The 25428-nt window shown below is 44.8% G+C and overlaps 1 protein-coding gene across 3 annotated transcripts in view; it reads left to right on the forward strand.

Moving 5' to 3' along the window:
- The first annotated feature begins 13635 nt into the window (after positions 1 to 13635).
- LOC118078636 (cation channel sperm-associated auxiliary subunit beta-like) overlaps positions 13636 to 25428 on the forward strand; it is a 69951-nt gene continuing 58158 nt past the window's right edge. For 2 of the 3 annotated variants that reach the window (XM_060272253.1, XM_060272257.1), the window contains exons 1-4: positions 13636 to 13694; positions 15155 to 16659; positions 21542 to 21688; positions 23552 to 23644. In XM_060272253.1, the coding sequence (XP_060128236.1) occupies positions 16569 to 16659; positions 21542 to 21688; positions 23552 to 23644 (331 nt within the window). In that variant the 5' untranslated portion in view covers positions 13636 to 13694; positions 15155 to 16568. Of the gene's footprint in view, positions 13695 to 14566; positions 16660 to 21541; positions 21689 to 23551; positions 23645 to 25428 lie in introns of those variants that run through there. The other variant, XM_060272255.1, reaches the window with a different exon arrangement.

Consider the following 25428-nt stretch of genomic DNA (forward strand, 5'->3'; position numbering starts at 1 on the left):
AGAATTATAAGGTCTAAGATATATAATAAATGTTCATAAATGTACAAGGCAAACACGTACATAAATATAGAAACCAAAGACTGAAAACAGTACAGGAAGACAGTCCTGAAACCATTTTGACTCCGAAACTGACCAAATGTTTCTCTGCAAGGAGGGAGGGGGTGAGGGAACCTTCCCATTGTCTCAGGAATTAAGTAATTACAGTACCATCTCAAAGAAATGGCCAGACTACCAGGAAAGGCAATTAGACCAGGCATTATCAGATAACCTACAAATAAGAATTAGATTAGAACAATAACACAAGCCACCATTACCATTCAATAATGAGAATGAGAAAATACATGCAACCATTACAATTTATGTGATAAACTTAATGTTGAAATAATCTTCACAAACTGAAAGTTTTTCAATATAATTTCTTAGTTCAATAGTATCTAATTAAATTGTACAGGTTCCAGTTACATAAGAAGTCTTTTGATATGAAATATCAACACAGTACTCGATGCAGAAGTCTTTTAAAGTCAGATAAAAACCACAGTAGTCCAAAGTCAGAAAATGTTGATGCAGCGTTTGATGTGGGAGTCTATAAAGCATTTGATGTGGGAGTCCAGGACAAGGCCCTTTTGGTATTTTTAACCTTCGTCAGCTAAGTTTAAAGAGGTTGACGTGTACCCCACTGTTCTCTGTATGTCTTTAGGATTGAAGGTGTATGTGTGTGTTTTTTATATGAGTTCTCCTTAAAGGTTAGGTGTGGTTCCCTAAGAGTTCTTAAAGGAATAAATTATTGTGGACTCTACCTTACCGTACTTTAAAGACTCCCACATCAAACACTGCATCAACATTTGGACTACTGTGATTTGAGGAAGCAAAAAGAAGCAAGGGAGGAGGCGAAAGGGTCATTATATATATATATATATATATATATATATATATATATATATATATATATATATGTAAAAGGTACATGTGTGTGACTTCCAACCTTTCTCCGGTGCCACGCCGCCGCTGATCCCGGACTTTTCAATACGGGAGTTGGAGGGTATGTGCATAATGAAACTATGGAATACCCTCCCACACGGCATTGGATGGCTCTAAAATATTAGGATTAGGCAAATTCATGGAGGGTACGGCTGTCAATAGCTACTACCGGTAGTCATGATGGCTGTGTTCTGCTTCCAATATTAGGTGGGAATCAGAGTCATAGTGGGAAGCTCAATGAAAATATCAACCCAGTGCGGCATCTCTTTAAAAGGCAGATTTCATGCTAGGAGCCATTAGGAAAGGAATTGGAAATAAAAACAGCTGATAGCATAATGCTGTTATATAAATCCACGATGCAACTGCATTCTCAGGTTTTTCTGAGGAGAGGAAAGATATGCTAATCCAGTGGATAGATACAGCCAGAGTGTGCTTTTTTGGCAGTATGAATGCTGCCCTCTAGTGTCCCTCCCGTAAGTCATTTCTGCACAGCTGGTTTTTATATAACATTTTGTTGTATATAGAGCTGGGCATAGACAGGAGCAGAACTCTCTTCTCCTGAAGTGCAGAAAATGTTGTGCTCTGCTGCCACAAAGTGTAGTAGAGAACAGCAATACTGAGGAGCGCACACACATCCACACACCTGTTCAGCTAGCTGGGATTATGAATGTCTTGAATTCTGTGTCACCTGTGAGCTCTTTTTGTCCTAGTCACTTAAATGTGAGTTTTGGAACAAACAGTGGGGTGTCTGGGTCTCCCTTCATTAAGAGGGTGTTGGGGATAGGCTACTAGCAGTGGCATAGGAAGGGTGTGTGGGAGGCCTGAGTGGCATCCCTGAGGGAGGTGACAAAATGCCAGCTGAACTCTGTTTGACACTGTGTCCTTTGAGACGAAGGAGACGCCCATGGCGGGTGGTGGACTGGGCACAGTCTGGGCATGGTGTGTTTGTGTGTTTGCGCAGGATTACCTCAACGAACTGAGCGGGTTTGAGTTGCATTGCGTCCCCTCCCCACCTCTGTGGCCAGGCGCATGTGTGGTCTGCCAGGCCCTGCTCTCCCTGCCCCTCCATATCCCACCCTCGCTTGGGTGCTGTGTGTGTGTGTGTGTGTGTGTGGCCGTGGTCGAAGCTGTGCACCCAAAAGGATCTGCACAAACCAGTTTATCTGAGTGCATTATTCTCAAGGTGGGGGGACTCATTTATTCATAATTGCTTAACCATATGGGACTAAATTGCATTATGTTGTAAGGACCTTTCATAAAATCTTAGAAATGTAAAGTTAGAAGGGACCCCAAGGGTCATGTAGTCCAACCCACTGCAATGCAGGAATCTCAACTAAGGCATCCATGACAGATGGCCATCCAACCTCCGATTACAAACTTCCAAGGAAGGAGAGTCTGTTGCACTGTTAAAGGGCTCTTGCTGTCAGAAAAGTTCTTCCTGATGTTTGTCAGAATTTCCTTTCATGTAACTTGAAGCCATTGTTTTGTGTCCTACCCTCCAGAGCGGGAGAAAACAAGCTTGTTCCATCTTCCATGTGACAGCCCTTCAAATATTTGAAGATGGCTGTCATATCTCCTCTCAGTCTCCTCGTTTTCAGGCTAAACATACCCAGCTCCTTCAAGCACTCCTCATCTTGGTTCTCCTCCTCTGCACACCTTCCAGCTTGTCAATGTCCTTCTTAAATTGTGGCACCCAGAACTGGACACAGGATTCCAGATGTGTTCTGACCAAGGCAGAGTAGAGTGGTACTTGATCTAGAGACTAGACTTCTGTTGCTGCAGCCTAGAATAGCATTAGCTTCTTTTGCTGCAGCATCACATTGTTGACTCATATTGTGGCCTACTACTCCTAGATCCTGTTACCATATACTGCTGGTAAACCAAGTGTCCCCCATCTTGGTGCAGCTGGTTATTCTTGCCTAAGCGTAGAACCTTTCAGGCTGAAAGGGACTAGTGGAACTTAGAAGAACAGAAAGGAAAATCCCTTCTGATGGGCTCCAGCACCACTTGCTGCAATTTGGGGGATTTCACCCACCTAGAGGGGCCAAATCTCGCTGTGGCAGGCCTCGCCGGGCCTTCCCAAGCCTGCGGCGAACCCCATTGGACTTTCCCATGTCTATGGCAGGCTGCAAAAAGCCCCAACGGGCTTGTTGCGTGACCACCTAAATCCACTGTATTTGAGCACTGGCTGTTCACAGAAGCAGCATGCAGGTATGAGAGATTACATCCTCCCTTATTGCTCCTGCTTTGTGTTGTGACGTGGGTCTTCAGTGATTTCAGCTCTCTTGACATAACATGCTGGAGACAGTTCTCTAGTAACAGCTCTTTATTAAAGTGAACAAGACTGACTGTGAGGGCAGGAAGGCTACATTTATAGGGACAGGGAACTAGCTAGAAAGGGATACTTTTTGGAGGGAACAATATCAGGCAATCACAGTGCTGCCTTTTGGAGGGAACCAATAAGACAGAGGATCCAAATACAGCAGCTTAAATGAACCAATAGTAGCTGTACCCTCTGGAACCAAAAGGCAGTTACTTTATCCTAATGCAAATACAGACAATAATAATACAGATATAAAATCCTTTGACTCAATACACAACACCCCTCCCCCCCTAGTGAGCACAGCAGACGTAATCCCTCAGGTACTGTGGGGTCCTACAACTTCTACTTGATCTCCTGACAACAGGAGTTGCAGGTTCTGGATTGGGTGTTACCTGTGGTGGAGGGGCTGCTATAGGGGTTTCGTCAGGAACAGATGGAGTCCCAGACATCTCAGGGTCCCCTACCTGTACCTCGTCATCATGAGGACTAGCAGACCCTGGTTCATTTGCTGAAGCCCCTGGTGACTGCACCTCTGGGCCATCTTCACTCTGGTCTCGCAGCTGTGCGTCATTAGCCAGGGATGAATTATCTGACTCCTCCCTGCTGAGCGCCCGGCGCCTCAGCTGATCTATATGTCTCTTCCAAACTTGCCCATTTTCCAAGGTCACATAATAGGACACAGGTCCACTAGCCCGGGTGATCACACCGGCCACCCACCGCGGACCTCGTGAATAGTTCCTCACCCAGACCAGATCTTCAGGGGCGAGATACCTTGTTGTGTCAGTCTCAGCCTGGGGGGTTGCTCTTGAATTACGGTTTGGCATTTTATCTGGGTGGACATAATCCAGCACCGTTACCAGTCTTCTACCTAAGAGCAGCTCGGCTGGTGACTTGCCCGTCGCAGTACACGGCGTCGCATGCTGCAAAAATAACATTCGCGCAATGCGAGCCGACCAGTTACCCTCCATTAAGCGCGCAATAGATTCTTTGGCTGTTCTTACCATGCGCTTAGCCTGCCCATTGGAGGATGGGTGAAAGGGCGCGGATGTGACCCCTCTTATGAAGTTATCAGCCAAGAATGCCCTGAATTCTTGGGATACAAAAGCTGCCCCATTATCTGATACAATGGTCTCAGGTAACCCGTGGGTTGCAAACAGCTGCCTCAACACCTTGATTACGGCAGCTGATGCCATGCTAGGGACCATCACCACTTCTAACCATTTGGAATATGCATCAACGATAACCAAAAAGACCTTCCCTTGGAATGGCCCAGCAAAATCTATGTGCAGCCGGCTCCAGGGAGTCCTGGACTGCTCCCACCAGTGGACTGGTGCTCTGGCCACTTCTGGCCACACCTCTTGGCATGCCTTGCATGTTCGTACCCATTGTTCTATGTTCTGGTCCATTCCAGGCCACCACACATAACATCGGGCTAGCGACTTCATCCTGACCATTCCCGGGTGTCCCATGTGAAGCGTCTCAAAAACCCTGTTTCTCAGTGGTGCTGGGATGATCACCCTATCTCCCCATAGGAGACAACCCTTATGCATGGACAATTTGTGCTGCCTTGTCACATAAGTCCTGAATTTTTCTTCATGCGGACCACCTGGCCACCCCCTCCCCACCCAAGTGAGCACACGGGAGAGAACAGCATCTTTCCTCGTTTTCTCAGCTATATCAGTAGCTGTTACAGGAGCCCCCGGAAGTGTTTCTAGCATCATAATGTGCTCCGCCGGAGCAGGATCCTCATTGCTCCCGCCAGGAAGGGGCAATCGACTCAGCGCATCAGCGTGGCACAACTGTTTCCCCGGCACATGGGTCAAGGTGTACTGGAACCCATTCAGGAATATTGACCAACACAACATTCTGGGGGAGAGAATTTGTGGCGTTTGTTTGTTTGGCTTGAACAACCCTAACATTGGTTTGTGGTCCGTTTCAATGGAGAAATGGCGACCGTACAAATAATCATAGAACCTCTTGATTCCTGACACAATTGCTAGTGCCTCTTTATCAATTTGAGCATAGTTGCGCTCCGTGGGTGACAACGTACGGGAATAGAAAGAGATGGGCTTTTCCGACCCATCCGGTTCCCTATGACTCAGCACAGCCCCCAGGCCGTATTGAGAGGCATCACATGCCAGGACCAGCGGCTTCGACTCATCATAATGAGCAAGGACGCTCCTGCTACTCAGCATTTCTCGCAAGGAGTCAAAAGCCTTCTGCTGCTCCCGCCCCCATCGCCACACATTCTTTTTCTGCAAAAGTCTATGTAATGGTTCAGCTACCGAAGCTTTCTGGGGTAGGAACGAATGATAAAAGTTAATAAGTCCCAGGAATGACTGCAACTCCGTCTTGTTCTGTGGTCGTGGTGCCTCAATGATGGCCTTAATCTTAGCATCTGTGGGGTGGATGCCTGATGCATCAATTTTAAACCCCAAGAAATCCACAGCTGGCACCCCAAAACTGCATTTTTCTTTTTTCAGTTGCAACCCCACCTCCTTGAACTTGAGCAACACTGCACGGACACGCGCAACCAGTTCCTGTGGGTCTTTTCCAGCAATCAAAACGTCATCAAAAAATGGCAAGACCCCCGGCAGACCTCTTAACAGGCGTTCCATGAGCCCTTGAAAAATCCCTGGGGCCACACAAACTCCGAACTGTAATCTGTTAACTCTGAACGCCCCTTTATGTGTGACAATAGTCTGTGCTTCCGCTGATTGTGGGGTTACTGGCAGCTGTTGGTAAGCTTGTGCCAGGTCAATTTTGGCGAACACCTTGCCCCCAGCCAGTTTAGCCAACAGATGTGATACGACTGGAATGGGGTATGAGTTTCCCCTGAGTGCCTTATTGATAGTACATTTGTAATCTGCACATATCTTGACTTCCCCATTTGCTTTAAGGGGCGTGACGATAGGAGTCTCCCACTTAGCAGAGTCCATGGGTGAGAGAACTCCCTGCTTGACCAATTTATCCAGCTCTGCCTCGATCTTGGGTTGCAGTGCAAATGGCACTCGCCTTGGTTTGAGTCGGATTGGGGCCACCCCAGGGTCCAACTCGAAGTCAACTGGGGGCCCTTTATAACAACCCAGTTTTCCATTAAAGAGACCAGCAAATTCCTTGCATAATACCTCGCTCATCTCAGGGCAGGTTTGGATTGAATTAAGCCCTGAGATACTCAGTCCCAGGGCGGGGAACCAGTCAGTGCCCAGGAGACTGGGGCGACTGCCCTTCGCAATCACCAGTTTGAGTACAGCCTGTTTGTCCCGGAACTGTACTCTCACGGCACACATTCCCATAACATGGATGCGGCCTGCTGAGTACGACTGCAAGGTTGCCGGGAAGGGCTCCAGAGGGGGCAACTTACCCCTGGGGAAGAATGTCTTCGCGGTCTGGTCCGACACGATGGTGAATGCAGATCTGGAGTCCACCTCCATGTCGCACTGCTGACCCTCAATCTTCACCTTGACGTGTGCCTTGCCTTGCGCTGGAAACTGCACGGCCCTCCCGTTGATCTCCGTTATGTAGTGACAGTCCTTTAGAAAACGAGTTGCTGTGGGCGGTCTGCGATGCTCCAGTCTAGGTGCTCCTGTTGCTCCCGCCGCCGCCGATCTACAGACCCTGGCGATGTGACCCGTCTTTCCGCACGTCCAGCACATAGCATCCCTGAAACGATAACTCTTCCTTTCATGGTTTCCGCCACAACCTGGGCAACTGCCTCGGTGATCTCTGTGCACTGTGCAGGCCTGACACACCGACTCGACCCCACGGACTGGGCTCTGGCTCGGAGTAGCCTCTAGCTCGTCCATGGCATGTGCAACTTCTATCTGTGGCTTAGTGGCCTTGCGACTGGCATCAAGCTCCTCTCTTTCATAATTCTCCGTGGCGGTGGCCTCCTTCAAGGCTGAAGCAAGGGTAATCTCTTCTTTAGCCACGATGTGTCTTCTGGCTTTCTTGCTGCTCAGACCCCCAATAAACCGATCCAGGAGACTCTCTTCCAGATTTTGGAAGCCGCAGTGCTGAGCGAGCTTCCGGAGTTCAGCCAGAAATGTGGATACAGACTCCCCAGCACGCTGCTGCCTCTTATGGAACTCCATCCGCCGGGCCATCTTGGTCTCAGTAGGCGCCAAGTGGCGTGTTAGGCAGGCAAGAATATCTTTGAGAGATGTCTCACTCAGCTTCGCTGGAGCAAGCAATGCCTTGGCCAGCTTGAAGGTCTCGGGCCCACAGTAGCTCAGGAATGTGGCCCTTCTTTTTCTGGCATCGGTGATCCCTTGAGCCACTGCGAAGAACTCGAAGTGTTCGACGTAGTCTTCCCAGGTGTGGGGCTCTGATGGCTGGAAGGGCTCCAATACCCTTGGACTCTACATTGTCCTAGCAGGCAGGGTCGTCTTCTCAGCTGGCCAGTGAGTCTTGTTCTCAGCTGCAATCCGGACTCTGAGGCAGGGTTGTGTTTAACCGCTCCTCAGCATTCCGGATCCCATCCTCGTCGCCAGTTGTTGTGACGTGGGTCTTCAGTGATTTCAGCTCTCTTGACATAACATGCTGGAGACAGTTCTCTAGTAACAGCTCTTTATTAAAGTGAACAAGACTGACTGTGAGGGCAGGAAGGCTACATTTATAGGGACAGGGAACTAGCTAGAAAGGGATACATTTTGGAGGGAACAATATCAGGCAATCACAGTGCTGCCTTTTGGAGGGAACCAATAAGACAGAGGGATCCAAATACAGCAGCTTAAATGAACCAATAGTAGCTGTACCCTCTGGAACCAAAAGGCAGTTACTTTATCCTAATGCAAATACAGACAATAATAGTACAGATATAAAATCCTTTGACTCAATACACAACACCTTGCACTATTCTTGGGTGCTGTTGCCAGGCAGGAATAGGTGCTTGAGCTCTGTATGTGGCTGAAGCAAGAGAAACAAAGAACATGATGAGGCATTAAGTAAAGCAAAGGAGAGGTGGAGTTTCAGGTGACAGGAACTGAGTTCCTTCCCACCCCTTGGGCCCTTGGGAGGGGGGAGAGAAGGGAAGGACAGTCGGAGGGGAGATGAGGGGAGGACTGTGGCAAATCGACAGGATTCCCGCATGAGGACCAGCAAGAGGGGCGGCAAACTCAGTGACCGCGCCGAGCAGCAAAAACCTTACCTACACCACTGCTGCATCTTATTTTTCCTTCTATTAATACTTTCAGTGGTTTTTTTGGGGGGGGGTGAGAAGAAATTTTCCGCACTGGGAAATCCACCTGACTTTTCTACGCCACTGGCTACTGGCAGGCTGAGGTTGGGGTGCCTGTAGCAGGTCACCACTGCATTGCAAGCATTATGTCCTAGCTGTAAGGAGCCCTAGGGAACTGCATTTCCCAGGCTCCCTGCTAGTACAGATGTTGCTGTTCATGGGCGGTAGGTAGAGGCTCCAGAGAGAGAAGTAAGACAAAGTGAGACATTGCTGCTGTTGCTGCATGCTGCTCCAGTCCCACCAGAAAAAAAAATGTCACAGAAGTGCCTCCCCCTGCTGCCTTTTCTCACTGGAAGACGCCTCTGTTGTCATAGTTAATGTGGAATCATGTCTGGTGAACCTGCTTTATAGTATTATTATGTTGTTGTTTGCAAGCTGAAACACCCACAAAAGGGATTGAAGCATTTTTATTTTTTTAAAGAAAATTGCTCAAGGAAGTGATTCATTTTTATGATTAAGAAGGTGCTCAGCTAAGACATGTTATTCAGGGACCTGAGTTTTTTCTTCAAATTGCTTACCAGTCCTTTGCGTGTGTAGATCTTTAACCTTTCCCAAATAAACTCAGACAAGACTCAAATTTTAGGTTTGGTTTTTGGCAGAATTTAAGCCACAACTTTATTGATTACAATCAAGTGAGTGGTTGCATAGGCTCTGGTTCAACTAGCTCCCTGCACCCTTGCAAGCAGCGCTGGCCCAGGGCACACCATAGGTCAGCCTGGGTAAACACCCGGCATAGTGGAAGGTGGGGTCAAGCCAGTCCACCAGCCAGATGCCCCCCTGGACTCTGGCTCAGGGCACAACCCCTCTCAGGGTTGACCAACCAAGAGTCCCAGGATTCCTTTAACGGAATACCCATCACATAGGAATGGCCAGACCGCTCTGCCACCCCTATCACCTGAACCAGAGCCTGTCCACAACCTTACAAGTTGTGACGATTTGCTACGCAGCAGGTGAAACCCAAATGGCACCAGCCAATCAGCCAAGTGGGGAAAATTCCTGCTGTGCCCCTGTCCCAATGACAGACGACACACAATGACATAGCAAGGTCATGCGTACAAGCCCTAAATATAGGGAGAGGTGGGCGAGTGTTCCGATGCACTGGCCCCAAAGAGGAAGCTCAGGGACACATGCATGGGCTTAAATAGAGGTCCCGCGATACAAATTTGCTTGCATCCCATTGGTCTGATTGCACCCAGCATCGAGGGACCTCCAATAGGGTGTTGTGGCCATCCAAACGTTCCCATCCACAACACAGGGTCCGGTTGCCAGGTCACACCGCAACACGTGCCCTCTTGTTAGGGAGGACCCGATTTATCAGCTTCCCTTCTGCCATAGAGCTTTAACTGGGTGGGTGGTTGAAGATACCCTCTTGGCATTCACTTAAGTCTCACAACAGTGGGGTTTCTTGTTTTTGTTTTTAATTTGAAAGATTCCCACTTCATATAGCTGCATTCTATGTGGTTCTAGCAACAGATGAGCTGAGGAAATTAACATGGAGGACAGGTCTCTTGTGTAGTTTTTGTATGAGAGCCACTGACCCTCATTTTATGTGAGGACTACGGGAATATTTCCAGGTAGAATGCTCCTGCCACATAATTTTAAACTCTGAAAATCTATCCCCTGTACTAGCCCACAAGCATTTCTGAAGCTGGATCAGTTTGAGTCCTGTTGCTATTAGGAGTCACTGTGAGGGAACTTGAACTCTTCCAACTGCCATCCTGTGGAACCCAAGATAAAAGCAGGCAGTTGGCTGGCTCTCTTGGAAGTGGGAAAGATGGCTCAGCAAAACTGATACAGCCTTGGCAAAGAAGGTACTTTAAAATGTGAAGTGGTATAGAAATGGTTTAAAGAAAGAAAGAAATGCTTCATTTGGGCACAAGATAATGTCAATATGGCACCCTGTGCCAATAATAGGCAATGTAGCAATTCATTAATCTGATGAAGTATTCACTCTTTCTGTTTAATGATAATAATGATATAATTATCTATATATTTATAATTACAAGTTGCCAATATGGCGTAGTGATTAGAGTGCTTTATAATATTATTGACATTGTAGGAAGGACAAAGAGATTCTTTTGCATATATTGAGAGTATTAAATAGATCTTTGGTATTACTTTGGTTGTATCATTTTGCTTGAGGCTATCAAATGAGGTTTTTTTCCTTAATGTGAAGACCCACATTTAGCTTTCAGTTGTTCTACCATATGTCTCCGTTGAAAAAACAGGAGAAATGGGGGTATCTATGGTTAAGTATTATTGCTGCCTGTTCATAAGAAATAATTTGATCCTGCACAAACCAGTTGCTTATAGTTTAAGTAGTCCAATTGTTTCAATCTATGATTTTTTATTTTATATATATATATATATATATATATATATATATATATATATATCATATCATATCATATCATATCATATCATATCATATCATATCATATCATAACATATCCTGCCTATTCATTCGAGATCCAGCTTCATTTGAGATACAGTACAGCTATTGACTGTATGAAACAAACCAACACAACAGAAAACAAAAGAAATCCAGGCATACAGAGCAGGAATAGGGAACCTTTGTTTCTCCAGTTGACATTAGACTTCAGCTCCCATCACTCCTAGCAATGGACGGGTTCCACATCCCTCACAGAATCAAAGATTTGTAGAGTTGGAAAGGGACCCTGAGAATCATCTAGTCCAGGCCCCTGCAATGCAAGCATATGCAGTGGTTTCATACGGGGATTGAACCTGCGACCTTGGCATTATCAGCACCACGCTCTCACCGAGCTATCCAGTGCAGAAAGCAATAAATGAACAAATAACAGCAAAGCAACAGCAGCAGAGTGAACAGAGTGGGGGTTGAATCAGTCAGAGGTGTTGAGCTGATTTTTTGCTCCCTCTACAACAGGGGTGGCCAACTCCCAAGAGACTGCGATCCACTCACAGAGTTAAAAACTGGCAGTGATCTACCTTTTGGGGGGGGGTTCAAGTCAAAGTTGTTGAGTTTTTTTCAGGGAGGAGGTAAAATGTTGAGCTTTATTTAGGGGAGCCACAGTTGTTCAGCTTCTTTGCGGGGAGCCAATGATCTACCAGTGATCTACCGCAGATGTCCAGTGATCTACCAGTAGATCACAATCTACCTATTGGACACGACTGCTCTACAACATAATCCTTAAATCCAAGACTCTACTTTTCCCCAGTGGCATGAGTTGCAGCCATTCACATGTAGGCAAGGCATTTAACTCAGGAGTGCATTTGCATACCTTCCAACATTTCTCCGAGGAAAATAGGGGGACATTCCGGAATCAAACCAGAAACCCGGACGGCTTCTGCAAACCCAGGACTGTCCCTGAAAAATAGGGACACTTGAAGGGTCTGCATCCGGGGTGGGAACTAAATCTTCTTTCTGCCATAGGTGAACCCAGTGTTTGGAACAGGAAGCAGGTTTCAGCTCGCAATTTCCATAGCACCTAAGGGGACTCTTTGATGACCAAGCATGTTGCTCTTACCTGCATCCTTGTTGTCTTCCTTGATCACTGTATATATTGTGTGACTATTGGGGGACCAGCTTTATATATTGCTTTGAATTAAATGCACATTTATATTATTTTTACATTTACAGATGGCGCTGTTGCAGCTTTCTCTTGTGCTTGCAGCTGTTTTACCACTTTCATCAGGACTTACCTACAACGTAAATGGTAAGTTGTATTTTACTTCATTTCAGCTTCCTATTCTTGCATACGGGTTAGTTACTAGTGCACTGAACCTTGCAGCCATGCATTTGCACGGGACCCCATAAAGATCAGAACTTTATTTTGTCCAAGTGATGATAGGGCCCACCTTTAAAAGGGAAATGTGTGCACACAGTTTTGGGAACTGAATCCAGGATTTTTATTTGTTTTATTGCAGCAGATTCCAGAAGCTTCTTTTAAAAAAACCAAAATATTAAAGAGGAAGATATATTTGCTAATGATGTTAAATGTGTGTTGTCTAGGAGTCAAATGAGCCACCGTGAGAGAGCTTGGGAAGATACTGACAGAAGCACAAAGGTTAATTTGGTTGTCCAAACCGATGTGGTCTAGCCTTGGTTTAAAGATTACCATAAATATATTATTTATTTTCTTATTGCCCATCCTAAACCCCACGTCTCCCAGTACAACTTCCTTCCTGAAATTGCTAATAATATCAAATTTGTTGATATGGTTATTACTACTGTATTTTTTAAAATTGATAACTCACAAAAGCAAATGCTAACCATTTCAGTCCACATTTTTCATTTTTGATTTGAGTTTCAGTATATTCTAGTTCTGTAATATCATATTTGAAAATATTAGTGATCAATATATTTTTTCTCACTCAGTGCCAGCCAATTCGAGTTTTTCTTGCTACACAGGAGATGAGCGGAATATGTCATCTAAGGAAATTAAATTGTTTCTTTCAAATAAAAATTTGGTAAGTTTCCAGCACTGTATTTCCAGTTGCAATTGAATAGGGAGTAGCTCAGCAAATAATGTATTTGTATTATGGCAGTGGGGAATTACTCGCCAATACACCATTCTTTGGTTCGGCAGAATTAGCTAATCAATTCTTTTAGCTATTCCGCGCCCCCCCCAAATTTAGGAAAAGGGAAGGAGAAAGTAATTAAAATAAGGGCAGGGTACTGTTATATAAATAAATACCAACAACAGTAAGAAAGAACTCATCGTCAGTTCACATTATGTATACCGATAACCATTGGTGCATAAATCATAGAAGTTCATTTAGGTTCTCCAAATGTCCAGATAGATAGCACAAAAAGTTGATATCTAGATGACATACCGTATTTGTCCGTCTATAAGATGCCCCCGTCTATAAAACGCTCCCTATTTGGGGGGCCTCAAAAGTTAGAAAATAGGGAGGGGTTGAGCTTTTGGGGAGGATTATTTGGGGGGGGGTGTGTGCCAAAAATCGCTCACCCGCCAGAACGCAGCACACAACCGAGCGACGCGAGCAGAAACCACCTATCAGCTTGTCAATCGCCGCCAGCGGCCGCCAATCACACTCCCACTTGCTGCGACAAGGGCAGTTGTCTATTGGTTGCTGCAGCGACAAGCAGCAGGGCTAATGGCAGCGATCAAGCAGCTGCGACGCAAGCGGTTGTGTGCTGCATTCTGGCGGGTGAGCGATTTTCAGCACACACACCCCAACAATCAAGCGGCCAATCGCCGCTTACAATCTTGGGCTTGGTCCAAAAAACCTTTTGGGCTTGCTCCAAAAAACCCTCAGCACTACCCATGTATAAGACGAGCCTAAATTTTGAACTTCATTTTTGGGTCAAAAAAGCTCATCTTATACACAGAAGAATATGGTATGTTTAAATGGATTGTTAGCTGTCATCACTAACTGAATCAGAAGCGGTTAGAAGTTTAGCTAAATGGAGTGGAATATTATTGGTTGTTCAGACTCCCCTTGGATCCAAGAACACCATATGCTATTTAAAGAATTTTTACTTAGTTATTGGCATCAAAACAAAACATAGTATTGCAGTTCGCTTAAATAAACAATAACAGGGTGTTCTAGCTTTTGAACTTGCTGCAGCTATGATAGCCATGTAATTTCTCTTACGTGCTGCAGGGCAAATGAGCTTGGAATCAGGATTCTCCCTTTCTACCCTCCTGCCATATGGACAGCATGAACTTCATGGAGCTACACTAGCTCAGGGGTTACCAACCTTTTTTTTTTTTTTTGGACCAGTGGGCACATTTTGAATTTGAAGGAAGTACTGTGAGTGCCAGTCACAAAATGGCTGCCACGGGGAGTGTGGCATAACACATCCTGGCTGCTGTGGGGGCATGGAAAAACACAAAATTAAGACACAGTACAGCCATTGCTGCTGTTCCCACCCGCTTCCTGGACAGCCTCCCCATGTTTGGCAAGCAAATAGGATGGACCAACAGGCAGGAAGGGAAACCATCCCCGCCAGTTCTTCCCCTGTGCAAATCCTTCAAAACAAACCAGCTTGTGAGGGGGCATTTTTCTTCTTTTGAGATAAAACTTAAAATCAAAAGCCACGGACCACCAGGCTTTTTATTTAGTAGGCACCATGGTGCTCAGACCCTCGAAGAAAGGCCCCTGTAGATGCTGGGTTAGCAGTCCCTGAGCTAACTGCAAAGAAAGACACCTAGAACAGGACTTGGCTCCAAATTTATAAATCTTAAACATTTTAGGAATTTTGGCTAATTAAACCATGTATGGCCTTTTAAATGTCTCTGTGGGGGATTTATTGTGGGGTTTTTTGCCATTATGTTATGTATTTTGTGCTTTTCAGGTACAGTAAATTAATTTGTTAGATAATGATCATTTTCTATACGTACTTTAACCCTAAACTTCCCAATTCTCAGTGGCGCTTGCCCATGCCCGCCAAAAGCAGGCAAAACCACCTGAGAGAGGGCGAGGGCAAGTTGTCCCACAAAAACCAGGATTTCTGCCCTCCTTTCCTTTATGATTCCTTAAAGCCTTATTTACTGCAGCTTCCACTTTTGAAAAAAACAGTCCAGCTTGTCAGGTTGCCATTTAAAGTTTTAATAATGCTGGATTTGTGCTTCATATGATAATCCTGGTTTTTTTTTCTGTTAAAGATTATCCGCTGTCATTTGTATAATATTAATAAGCCTGACACCGTGGAGAACAGACGGAAGAATCTAGTTCTTTTTACTTCAGCTGGTCTTGCTCCCAGCATCCAGATCTTCAACAGTACCTACTCCAAAGTCTTCTACTTCAAAATGACTCGGGTAAAGCATTCCGGAAGGGCTCATAGCACATCATTTACATGCAGAAGGTCCCAGGTTCACTCCAGTGTGGTGTAGTGGTTAAGAGCAGCAGACTCGTAATCTGGGGAACCGGGTTCGCGTCTCCGCTCCTCCACATGCAGCTGCTGGGTGACCTTGGGCTAGTCACACTTCTCTGAAGTCTCTCAGCCCCACCCACCTCACAGGGTGTCTGTTGTGGGGGAGGAGGGGAAAGGAGATTGTTAGCCGCTTTGAGACTCCTTTGGGTAGTGATAAAGCGGGATATCAAATCTAAACTCCTCCTCCTCTTCTTCTTCTTCTTCTTCTTCTTCTTCTTCTTCTTCTTCTTCTTCTTCTTCTTCTTCTTCTTCTTCTTCTTCTTCTTCTTCTTCTTCTTCTTCTTCTTCTTCCCTGACTATTTCCAGTTAAAAGGGATCAGGTAGCAGGTGGTCACTTCTGCCTGAACTTTGCACAGCCACTGCCACCAGAATACTTATTAAACAATGTCATAATATTAGGCTGGAGACTTACAGTGGTCCAGTGTGTAGCCCAAGGACTGCATGCAGTCCTCAAGACCATTTTTGTTGGCCCTCAGCAACATTTGACATCCCTCAGCCCTCGCGCTGCCTTCCCAAAGCCAGCTAAGTGAGGTGCTGGGTTTGGGAAAGGAGGTGCGAAGGCTCTGGCAAGGTCCTATTACCGCCTTTCCAAAGCTGGGAAAGCGCTAACTGCATCAAGGCAGTGTGTGGCCCACGGATTACATGGTCAAAGTACTCTTGCGGCCCACTTTGTGTGAAAGTTGGGCTGGCTTGAGCTAGTTGAACAAGGGTGGGGTGGATCTGCACTCATGGTTTTAAACGTTGTTTTTAAGGTTCTATTTAGGATAAATGGGTCTTTTGGGAGTAAAATATAACAGAAACCAACAAGACTTCAAACTATAATATCAGTTATTACATGCATTTCATTAGACAATTATTCAATTGAAAGGTGTCTGAAAAGCTTGTCAGGCTTTTCTTTTAAAAATGTGTTCCAAAGCTGAGTGATAGCTTTCTGTTGCACGATAGAATTAACACTCTGAAAGAATTTTTGTTACGGTAGTACTTCATTTCATGAACATTAACAACAAAATACTTTTCAAACCACTGTGAGAAACAGTTCTTAAGCTATGAGACTATCAGCTACGAAAATTCATAATTGGAAAATCAGTCCGCACAGTAGTTTACCTAAATGTATGTGACTCTTCAAGTATTTAAGACTAAAAATCATGGGTTGCCATCCTTTTTTTAAACAAAAGGGAGGAAGTGTAGATTCGTGGAGTATTGAAATCCAACGACAAGAGTTAACATATAATACAGGTGAGAGATTTATAATTTCCACTTATTTATCCTCACAGGCTATTGATGCTTCCTTGTGTTGTTGCTGCTGTTTTTGTACTCCCGTAAGGTGGTGCCATGTTTTTCATTTCAAAAGAAAAATTTCGCACAAAATCCTGCTAGCGGGGGGAAATTTGAAAACTTGGTAGTGAGCATTTGGCACAATCTCAAGTGGTTCATAAGTTGTATACCAACTTCAGTGGAGAGAAAGCCAGTTTCAGGATAATGTATATTTCACTTTTTTTGACTGTGATATTTTTGTAACTCAATCTATTTGGTGAAGGGTGTGTTATAAGTTTGAATAGAAAAAAATAGAAAAATAAATTGGCCAGAAAAAAAAAATGCAGGAATGTTCAATTCTAGGAAGTCAATTGAAGAGCAGTGCACCATCGTAGGCAACATTTGAGAAGAGCACGTAGGCATCATCAACCTTGGCGATCGCTTGTAGCAGAGTAATATTGATGTAAGCATACAGCAATATCCGCTTGTGTCTATCTGCAAGTGGAATGGGTTTCCACTTGTGCAAGGAGTCTTTGCCCCCTGTGGACCTCTGACATTTGCTCCAGAGGGTTTGGTCATGGCGATTGCAAGAGGGAGGAGAGGCCTAGTTACAGGTAGGTAGCCGTGTTGGTCTGACGTAGTCAAAACAAAACAAAACAAAACAAATCCTTCCAGTAGCACCTTAGAGACCAACTAAGTTTGTCAGAGGCCTGTTTGCTTGACGTTGGATATCACCCATAATACTTGTGTACTTATATGACTAATCTGTCTCTGTCTTTCTTGTACATGCCACTGAAACAGATGTTGCTCCAATTGAGGAATGGTTTGTAAAATTTAATATGCATCATGGTTTAAATATGTTCACTACTACGGGAACCTTGTTGGATGTCGTACGAGGTACGTCATAGCTCCCATGGAGTGTATGTGGTTTTGCAAGTAATTACGGTCTCGTAGATATTAGCATGGTGGAAATTAGGACGGACCTTAAGTATAAGGTTTTCTGAATTTATTCATATGATATGGAACGTTTTATTTGTATACCACTTTTTTGGCCCAAAGGCATCAAAGCAGTAAACAACATTGATACATATGAATACAAAAGAAATGAACAATAAAACTGCAACACATAAAATATGTCAATTGAAACAAAATATAATACTGGCAGGATTTCCAATGGCCACCATCATGAAAAACGAGAGTGTCCCATATGTATGCATGTACCGTATGTGTGTGTGTGTGTGTATTCTAATAAGAACAGGTCTAAGGAAGGTTGTTGTTTAGTCGTTTAGTCGTGTCCGACTCTTCGTGACCCCATGGACCATAGCACGCCAGGCACTCCTGTCTTGCACTGCCTCCCACAGTTTGATCAAACTCATGTTCGTAGCTTTGAGAACACTGTACAACCATCTTGTCCTCTGTCGTCCCTTTCTCCTAGTGCCCTCAATCTTTCCCAACATCAGGGTCTTTTCCAAGGATTCTTCTCTTCTCATGAGGTGGCCAAAGTATTGGAGACTCAGCTTCACAATCTGTCCTTCCAGGGAGCGCTCAGGGCTGATTTCCTTAAGAATGGATAGGTTTGATCTTCTTGCAGTCCATGGGACTCTCAAGAGTCTCCTCCAGCACCATAATTCAAAAGCATCAATTCTTCGGTGATCAGCCTTCTTTATGGTCCAGCTCTCACTTCCATACATCACTACTGGGAAAACCATAGCTTTAACTATACGGACCTTTGTCGGCAAGGTGATGTATCTGCTTTTTAAGATGCTGTCTAGGTTTGTCATTGCTTTTCTCCCAAGAAGCAGGCGTCTTTTAATTTCGTGAGTGCTGTCAGCATCTGCAGAGATCAAGGAGCCCAAGAAAGTAAAATCTCTCACTGCCTCCATTTCTTCCCCTTCTATTTGCCAGGAGGTGATGGGACCAGTGGCCATGATCTTGGTTTTTTTGATGTTGAGCTTCAGACCATATTTTGCGCTCTCCTCTTTCACCCTCATTAAAAGGTTCTTTAATTCCTCTTCACTTTCTGCCATCAAGGTTGTGTCATCTGCATATCTGAGGTTGTTGATATTTCTTCCAGCAATCTTAATTCCGGCTTGGGATTCATCTAGTCCAGCCTTTCGCATGATGAATTCTGCATATAAGTTAAATAAGCAGGGGGACAATATACAACCTTGTCGTACTCCTTTCCCAATTTTGAACCAATCAGTTGTTCCATATCCAGTTCTAACTGTAGCTTCTTGTCCCACATAGAGATTTCTCAGGAGACAGATGAGGTGATCAGGCACTCCCATTTCTTTAAGAACTTGCCATAGTTTGCTGTGGTCGACACAGTCAAAGGCTTTTGCATAGTCAATGAAGCAGAAGTAGACGTTTTTCTGGAACTCTCTAGCTTTCTCCATAATCCAGCGCATGTTTGCTATTTGGTCTCTAGTTCCTCTGCCCTTTCGAAATCCAGCTTGTACTTCTGGGAGTTCTCGGTCCACATACTGCCTAAGCCTGCCTTGTAGAATTTTAAGCATAACCTTGCTAGCGTGTGAAATGAGCGCAATTGTGCGGTAGTTGGAACATTCTTTGGCACTGCCCTTCTTTGGAAATGGGATGTAGACTGATCTTCTCCAATCCTCTGGCCATTGCTGAGTTTTCCAAACTTGCTGGCATATTGGGTGTAGCACCTTAACAGCATCATCTTTTAAAATTTTAAACAGTTCAACTGGAATATCATCACTTCCACTGGCCTTGTTATTAGCGGTGCTTTCTAAGGCCCATTTGACTTCACTCTCCAAGATGTCTGGCTCAAGGTCAGCAACCACACTACCTGGGGTGTACGAGACCTCCATATCTTTCTGGTATAATTCCTCTGTGTATTCTTGCCACCTCTTCTTGATGTCTTCTGCTTCTGTTAGGTCCTTACCACTTTTGTCCTTGATTATGGTAATCTTTGTACGAAATGTTCCTTTCCTATCTCCAATTTTCTTGAACAGATCTCTGGTTTTCCCCATTCTATTGTTTTCCTCTATTTCTTTGCATTGCTCATTTAAGAAGACCCTCTTGTCTCTCCTTGCTGTTTTTTGGAAATCTGCATTTAGTTTCCTGTATCTTTCCCTATCTCCCTTGCATTTTGCTTGCCTCCTCTCCTCCGCTATTTGTAAGGCCTCGTTGGACAGCCATTTTGCTTTCTTGCATTTCCTTTTCCTTGGGATGGTTTTCGTTGCTGCCTCCTGTATAATGTTACGAGCCTCCATCCATAGTTCTTCAGGCACTCTGTCCACCAGATCTAAATCCTTAAACCTGTTCCTCACTTCCATTGTGTATTCATAAGGGATTTGATTCAGATTGAATCTTACTGGCCCAGTGGTTTTTCCTACTTTCTTCAGTTTAAGCTGGAATTTTGCTATAAGAAGCTGATGATCTGAGTTACAGTCAGCTCCAGGTCTTGTTTTTGCTGACTGTATAGAGCTTCTCCATCTTTGGCTGCAGAGAATATAATCAATCTGATTTCGATGTTGCCCATTTGGTGATATCCATGTGTAGAGTTGTCTCTTGTGTTGTTGGAAGAGAGTGTTTGTGATGACCAGCTTGATCTCTTGACAGAACGCTATTAGCCTTTGCCCTGCTTCATTTTGAACTCCAAGGCCAAACTTGCCAGTTGTTCCTTTTATCTCTTGATTCCCTACTTTAGCATTCCAATCCCCTGTAATGAGAAGAACATCCTTCTTTGGTGTCATTTCTAGAAGGTGTTGTAGGTCTTCATAGAATTGGTCAATTTCACTTTCTTCAGCACCGGTAGTTGGTGCATAAACTTGGATTACTGTGATGTTAAAAGGTCTGCCTTGGATTCGTATCGAGATCATTCTGTCATTTTTGAGACTGCATCCCATTACAGCTTTTGCCACTCTTTTGTTGACTATGAGGGCCACTCCATTTCTTCTACGGGATTCTTGCCCACAGTAGTAGATATGATAGTCACCCGAACTGAATTCACCCATTCCCTTCCATTTTAGTTCACTGATGCCCAGGATGTCGATATTTATTCTTGTCATCTCATTTTTGACCACATCCAGCTTACCTCCATTCATGGTTCTTACATTCCAGGTTCCTATGCAATATTTTTCTTTACAGCATTGGACTTTCCTTTCGCTTCCAGGCATATCCGCAACTGAGCGTCCTTTCGGCTTTGGCCCAGCCGCTTCATCAGCTCTGAATCTACTTGTACTTGTCCTCCGCTCTTCCTCAGTAGCATGTTGGACGCCTTCCGACCTGAGGGGCTCATCTTCCAGCGTCATAACTTTTATATGCCTGTTGTCTTTGTCCATGGAGTTTTCTTGGCAGGGATACTGGAGTGGCTTGCCAGTTCCTTCTCCAGGTGGATCACGTTTAGTCAAAACTCTCCACTATGACCTGTCCATCTTGGGTGGCCCTGCATGGCATAGCTCATAGCTTCTCTGAGTTATTCAAGCCCCTTCGCCACGACAAGGCATTGATCCATGAAGGTACTCGTTACTTGAAGCAGGTACTCGTTACTTGAAGCAGGAAGGTACTCGTTACTCGTTAAGGAAGGTACTCGTTACTTGAAGCAGTCTCCTAGTAGTCTTCAATTTCCAGCAGACTTAGACAACCTCATCTCTTCTGTATACCTTTGCCCACTTCTCTATTTCCCCCTACCTTCCACCACAGTGATGGCAGCCCCAACTCCATCCCCCATCCCAACCTCAACCCTGGACCAGGCCCATAACATCCCATACTCACATCCAAGGCTGTCCCCACAAATTTCAGAGATAGTCACTTGTTGGCTTCACTCAACTGTACTTACTTTAAGTAAAAAGCAGAAAGATTTTTTGCTTTCTTAAACATTAGTGCTCTCTTGCAGATCCTCTTCTTCAGTGGTATTTGACCCTTGGTGAAGAGGCAGATATTAATGATACATTGTCTGAAGTAGCCGATATCAAAATAGCAAAAACTCCTTGTGCAAGTGATGTAGCAGTAATTGGTCTGATCTATAGAACCAGAAATATAGGTAAGTATCTTGCATTTTTACATAATTAGCTGATCCACCAGCTTCGTTTTCCAACTGGGTAAAGTGGGATGTAACATTTTAAAATAAGTATACTTGTTTACTCAGAAGTAAGTCCCATTGTGTTGACTAGGGCTTAATCCTATACTTGTTTAGGAGTAAGTCTCATTAAATGCAGTGGGTTTTACTTGTGAATGCATTTGTTACAGTTCTACTGCACGTGAGTGTTTTGCAACTAGCTGTTACCTGTGAAATGCTGGCTCCCTGTGCAAACGTGTCCCCTTGGGGAACATTGTATTCCAACTCTACAATTCTAGGTCTATTATTTCAGGTCAGTAGGGATGATGGTAGAAACACTGCTTCTAAAGAGGACTTGCCCGAGATTCAATCTGTATAGATTACCACCTGGAAATCATGAGTCCACTTTAGAATTCACATCCCAGCAAATTCCTTTATGAGATAGTCTGAGGGTTCAGCACTGCCTCTGTTCCTATTTACTTTTTTTCCCTTCTAAAATTTCCACTCTCCAGTAGGGTTGCCATATGTCCGTAATTTAACTGGTGAAAATAGCGTCCGGGGGGATTTCGGAAAAATCGGCAAAATGTCCAGGATTTTGAGCTCAACAGCTTTGAGTTTCATTATTTCCTAAAATAATGTGTGCTCAATAGCTTTGAGTTTTCCCCAAGAAGCTCAGCAACTTTTACTTCTAGAAATATGGCAACCCTAGGCAGCAGGGAAAGGCCTTCTTGCTGCCATATGCTTTGAAAAGAGTAGAGGAGCAAGTTCCCCTTGAGGCAACAGGACTGATGACATCCTGTTGCTCTCAGAGGGCCTTGTGCAGCTTTCATGGGCAATTCCCTCTCACAGCAATGAAAAAGACTTTGGTGTTGTTGTTGTTGTTGTTTTGGCTATGCATTCAGAATAGAGGGAATAATTGGTAGGTATGCACTTTTTGCAGTTGCATCCCCCCCCCCACACAAACAAATCAATTAATGCTTTCTTTCTGTTGCCTTATTGGAAAGACAGTCAATAACGACACCGAGGGTTGAATTCAGAGAAAGTGTTTATTTCTCTATAGAGAAGGCACTTGCTTCACGACAAGAGCAAAGAAAGACAGTTTGCATGAGGCTTTTATCCACGCTCTACCCCCTCCCCATGAATCCACTCTGTAAGTGTGCGCACGTAAGAAGGTCATAAATTACAAATACACATACAGGAAGATCCGTGTCCTGTCCTTATCATAAACACATGCTGACAATGTAAAACTCAGCAAAGCGACCCTGTACCAAGGCTGGTTTGTGCGTCAGACTGGTAGCATCAGACAAGGCCAGCCATTCGGCCTTGATAGCTAGCAGGGCATCCTGTCATCCTGTCTAAAGTTTACATTACACTTTGGCACCGACACTTAATGGATTTAAAGAGAAAAGCAAGCATCTAAGGAATATGGGGCTGAGCCGCACAGTCAGTATTATATAATGCAGACAATGCAAACTATATGATCAGATTTAGCTCAATAATACAATTAGCAAATCTCTTCCTACATTTCAGTGTATGCAAATAGGTTTGAGATGAGTTTTTAAGGTCTGTAACTGCATCTGTGGATACAGGGGTACTTATTTCTGGATTTTACTGATGTTGCGGTGATATGTTGTGCTTCTACCTAGGCTCAACATATATTTGTAAATAAACTCAAATATCACGGGGAAAACTCCAGTCATCTCTTCATCGAAAGCGAACCAAACCAGCTACACTGCTGAAGTTTCTGGGAAATATGAAACCTTATAACAGTGTAATAGATGTTGGTAGCCTGGTTTTATACTGTGATTCACTTTTCATGTAATGCATTGTTTTCTTTTGTATTCGTAGGACTAATTATAGGAATGACTGACAGTGGATTTATGGATGGGGATACATTATGGTTTAACTTGTCCGCTACCATTTGTGCCCTCTTGGAAAATGGTAATTCTTATTTTCAATCATTTAATTAACCCATATGTATTTCCTATTTATTTGTAGCCTGTCTTACCCCAAGGCCTTAGGACACATTGCACTTTCATAGAATGTATGGCGTTGGTCCGAATATAGACTACACCCCTAAAATGTGATCTCTCAAAACATAGCTTCTCTACTTATAAGAGTGTCACTATAGACTGCACTCTCAGGTTTTATGTGAGCCATATTTTGGGGGGAAGTGTGGCCTATATTCAGACTAATATAGTAATTGTAGGTCTCAAAGTGAAGGTTGTGGTGTGATGTCTAGTTCAAAACCCTAGAATCTCAAGAGCCCTCCCTCATCCATTTTGCGTGTGTAGGCCTTTTAACCACCCCCAAATAAATTCAGACAAAACTCAAGTTTTTGGTTTGGTTTTTGGCAGAATTTAGACCACAACTTTATTGATTACAATCAAGTGAATGGTTGCATAGGCTCTGGTTCGACTAGCTTCCTGCACTCTTGAAGGTAGCGCTGACCCAGGGCACACCATAGGTCAATCTTGGGTGACCCGGCAAAGTGGAAGCCAGTGCACAAGCCAGATGCCCCCCCTTGGACTCTGGCTCAGGGCACAACCCCTCTCATGATTGACCAACCAAGAATCCCATGATTCCTTTAACAGAATACTCATCGCATAGGGATGGCCAGACCGCTCTGCCACCCCTATCACCTGAATCAGAGCCTATCTGCAACCTTACGAATTGTGACGATTTGCTACGCGGCAGGCGAATCCAAATGGCACCAGCCGATCAGCCAAGTGAGGAAAATTCCTGCCGTGCCCCTGTCCCAACGACAGACGACACACAACAGCATAGCAAGGTCAGAGGCAGAGCCGGCCTTCCCTTTGGGGTTGCTGGCCCGGTGCGCCAGGGCACCTGGCCTCTAGGGGGCACCCCAGCGACTCCCGCCAGCTCCCTGCAAAGGGGCTTCCGCCCCCTCCCCGCCCGGCAAGGCAGCGGCTCAAGTCGTGAGCAGCAGCCTCATCAAAGCTGTTCCTCTCCCTCCCTGACTGGCTGTCAAACTGCAAAGCGGCTCCGCTTGCAGCTCGCTCCTTTCCCGGCCGGTTGACGGGAGGTTTTCCTGCAACCTCTTCCTTCCTTCTTCAACCCTCTACCCGATGGATTCTCCCCACAGAGCTTGCCACATATTTCCATACCTGCCAAGTTGCTGTCAGAGAAATAAGGGACCGGGCCGGAAATAGCAGACCGGAAGTAGCGCTGCCACCATTTTGGAACTGGGCGGAGCATGCTCAGAAGTGACTTTTGATGCTGCTTTGCCCAGTTCCAAAATGGCCACCGCGCCAGAAGTCACACTGCAGCCATTTTGGAACTGGGCAGAGCAGCATCAAAAGTCGTTCTGAGCATGCCCCGCCCAGTTCCAAAATGGCCGCCGTGCCAGAATAAACCGGGGGAAAACAAAAAAAATCGGTTTTTTTCAGCTAGGAACAGCTGGAAAAACGGGGATTTCCCGGAGAAATCAGGAGACTTGGCAGCTATGCATATTTCTCTCTCCCCCCCCCCATATTTTATCTCCAGGCTTTAGATTTCAGCATTTAATCCTAAACCCCCCTTCCTTTTGTGACACTATAGTTCACTTCCGTCTGGCAAGTTGTGAAAATTATTATGATAAATGGCCTCAAAAGTTTTGCTTTTTAATATATCTTTTTGGCAGCACCTCCTCCTGTGCCCATTGTTTGAGCTGAACAGCCATATAAAAGAAGGAGCTGTGAGCTCAAATCTAATTCACACCCCAA

Source organism: Zootoca vivipara, chromosome 1, assembly GCF_963506605.1.
Source record: "Zootoca vivipara chromosome 1, rZooViv1.1, whole genome shotgun sequence".
In the NCBI taxonomy this organism is placed as follows: Eukaryota; Metazoa; Chordata; class Lepidosauria; order Squamata; family Lacertidae; genus Zootoca; species Zootoca vivipara.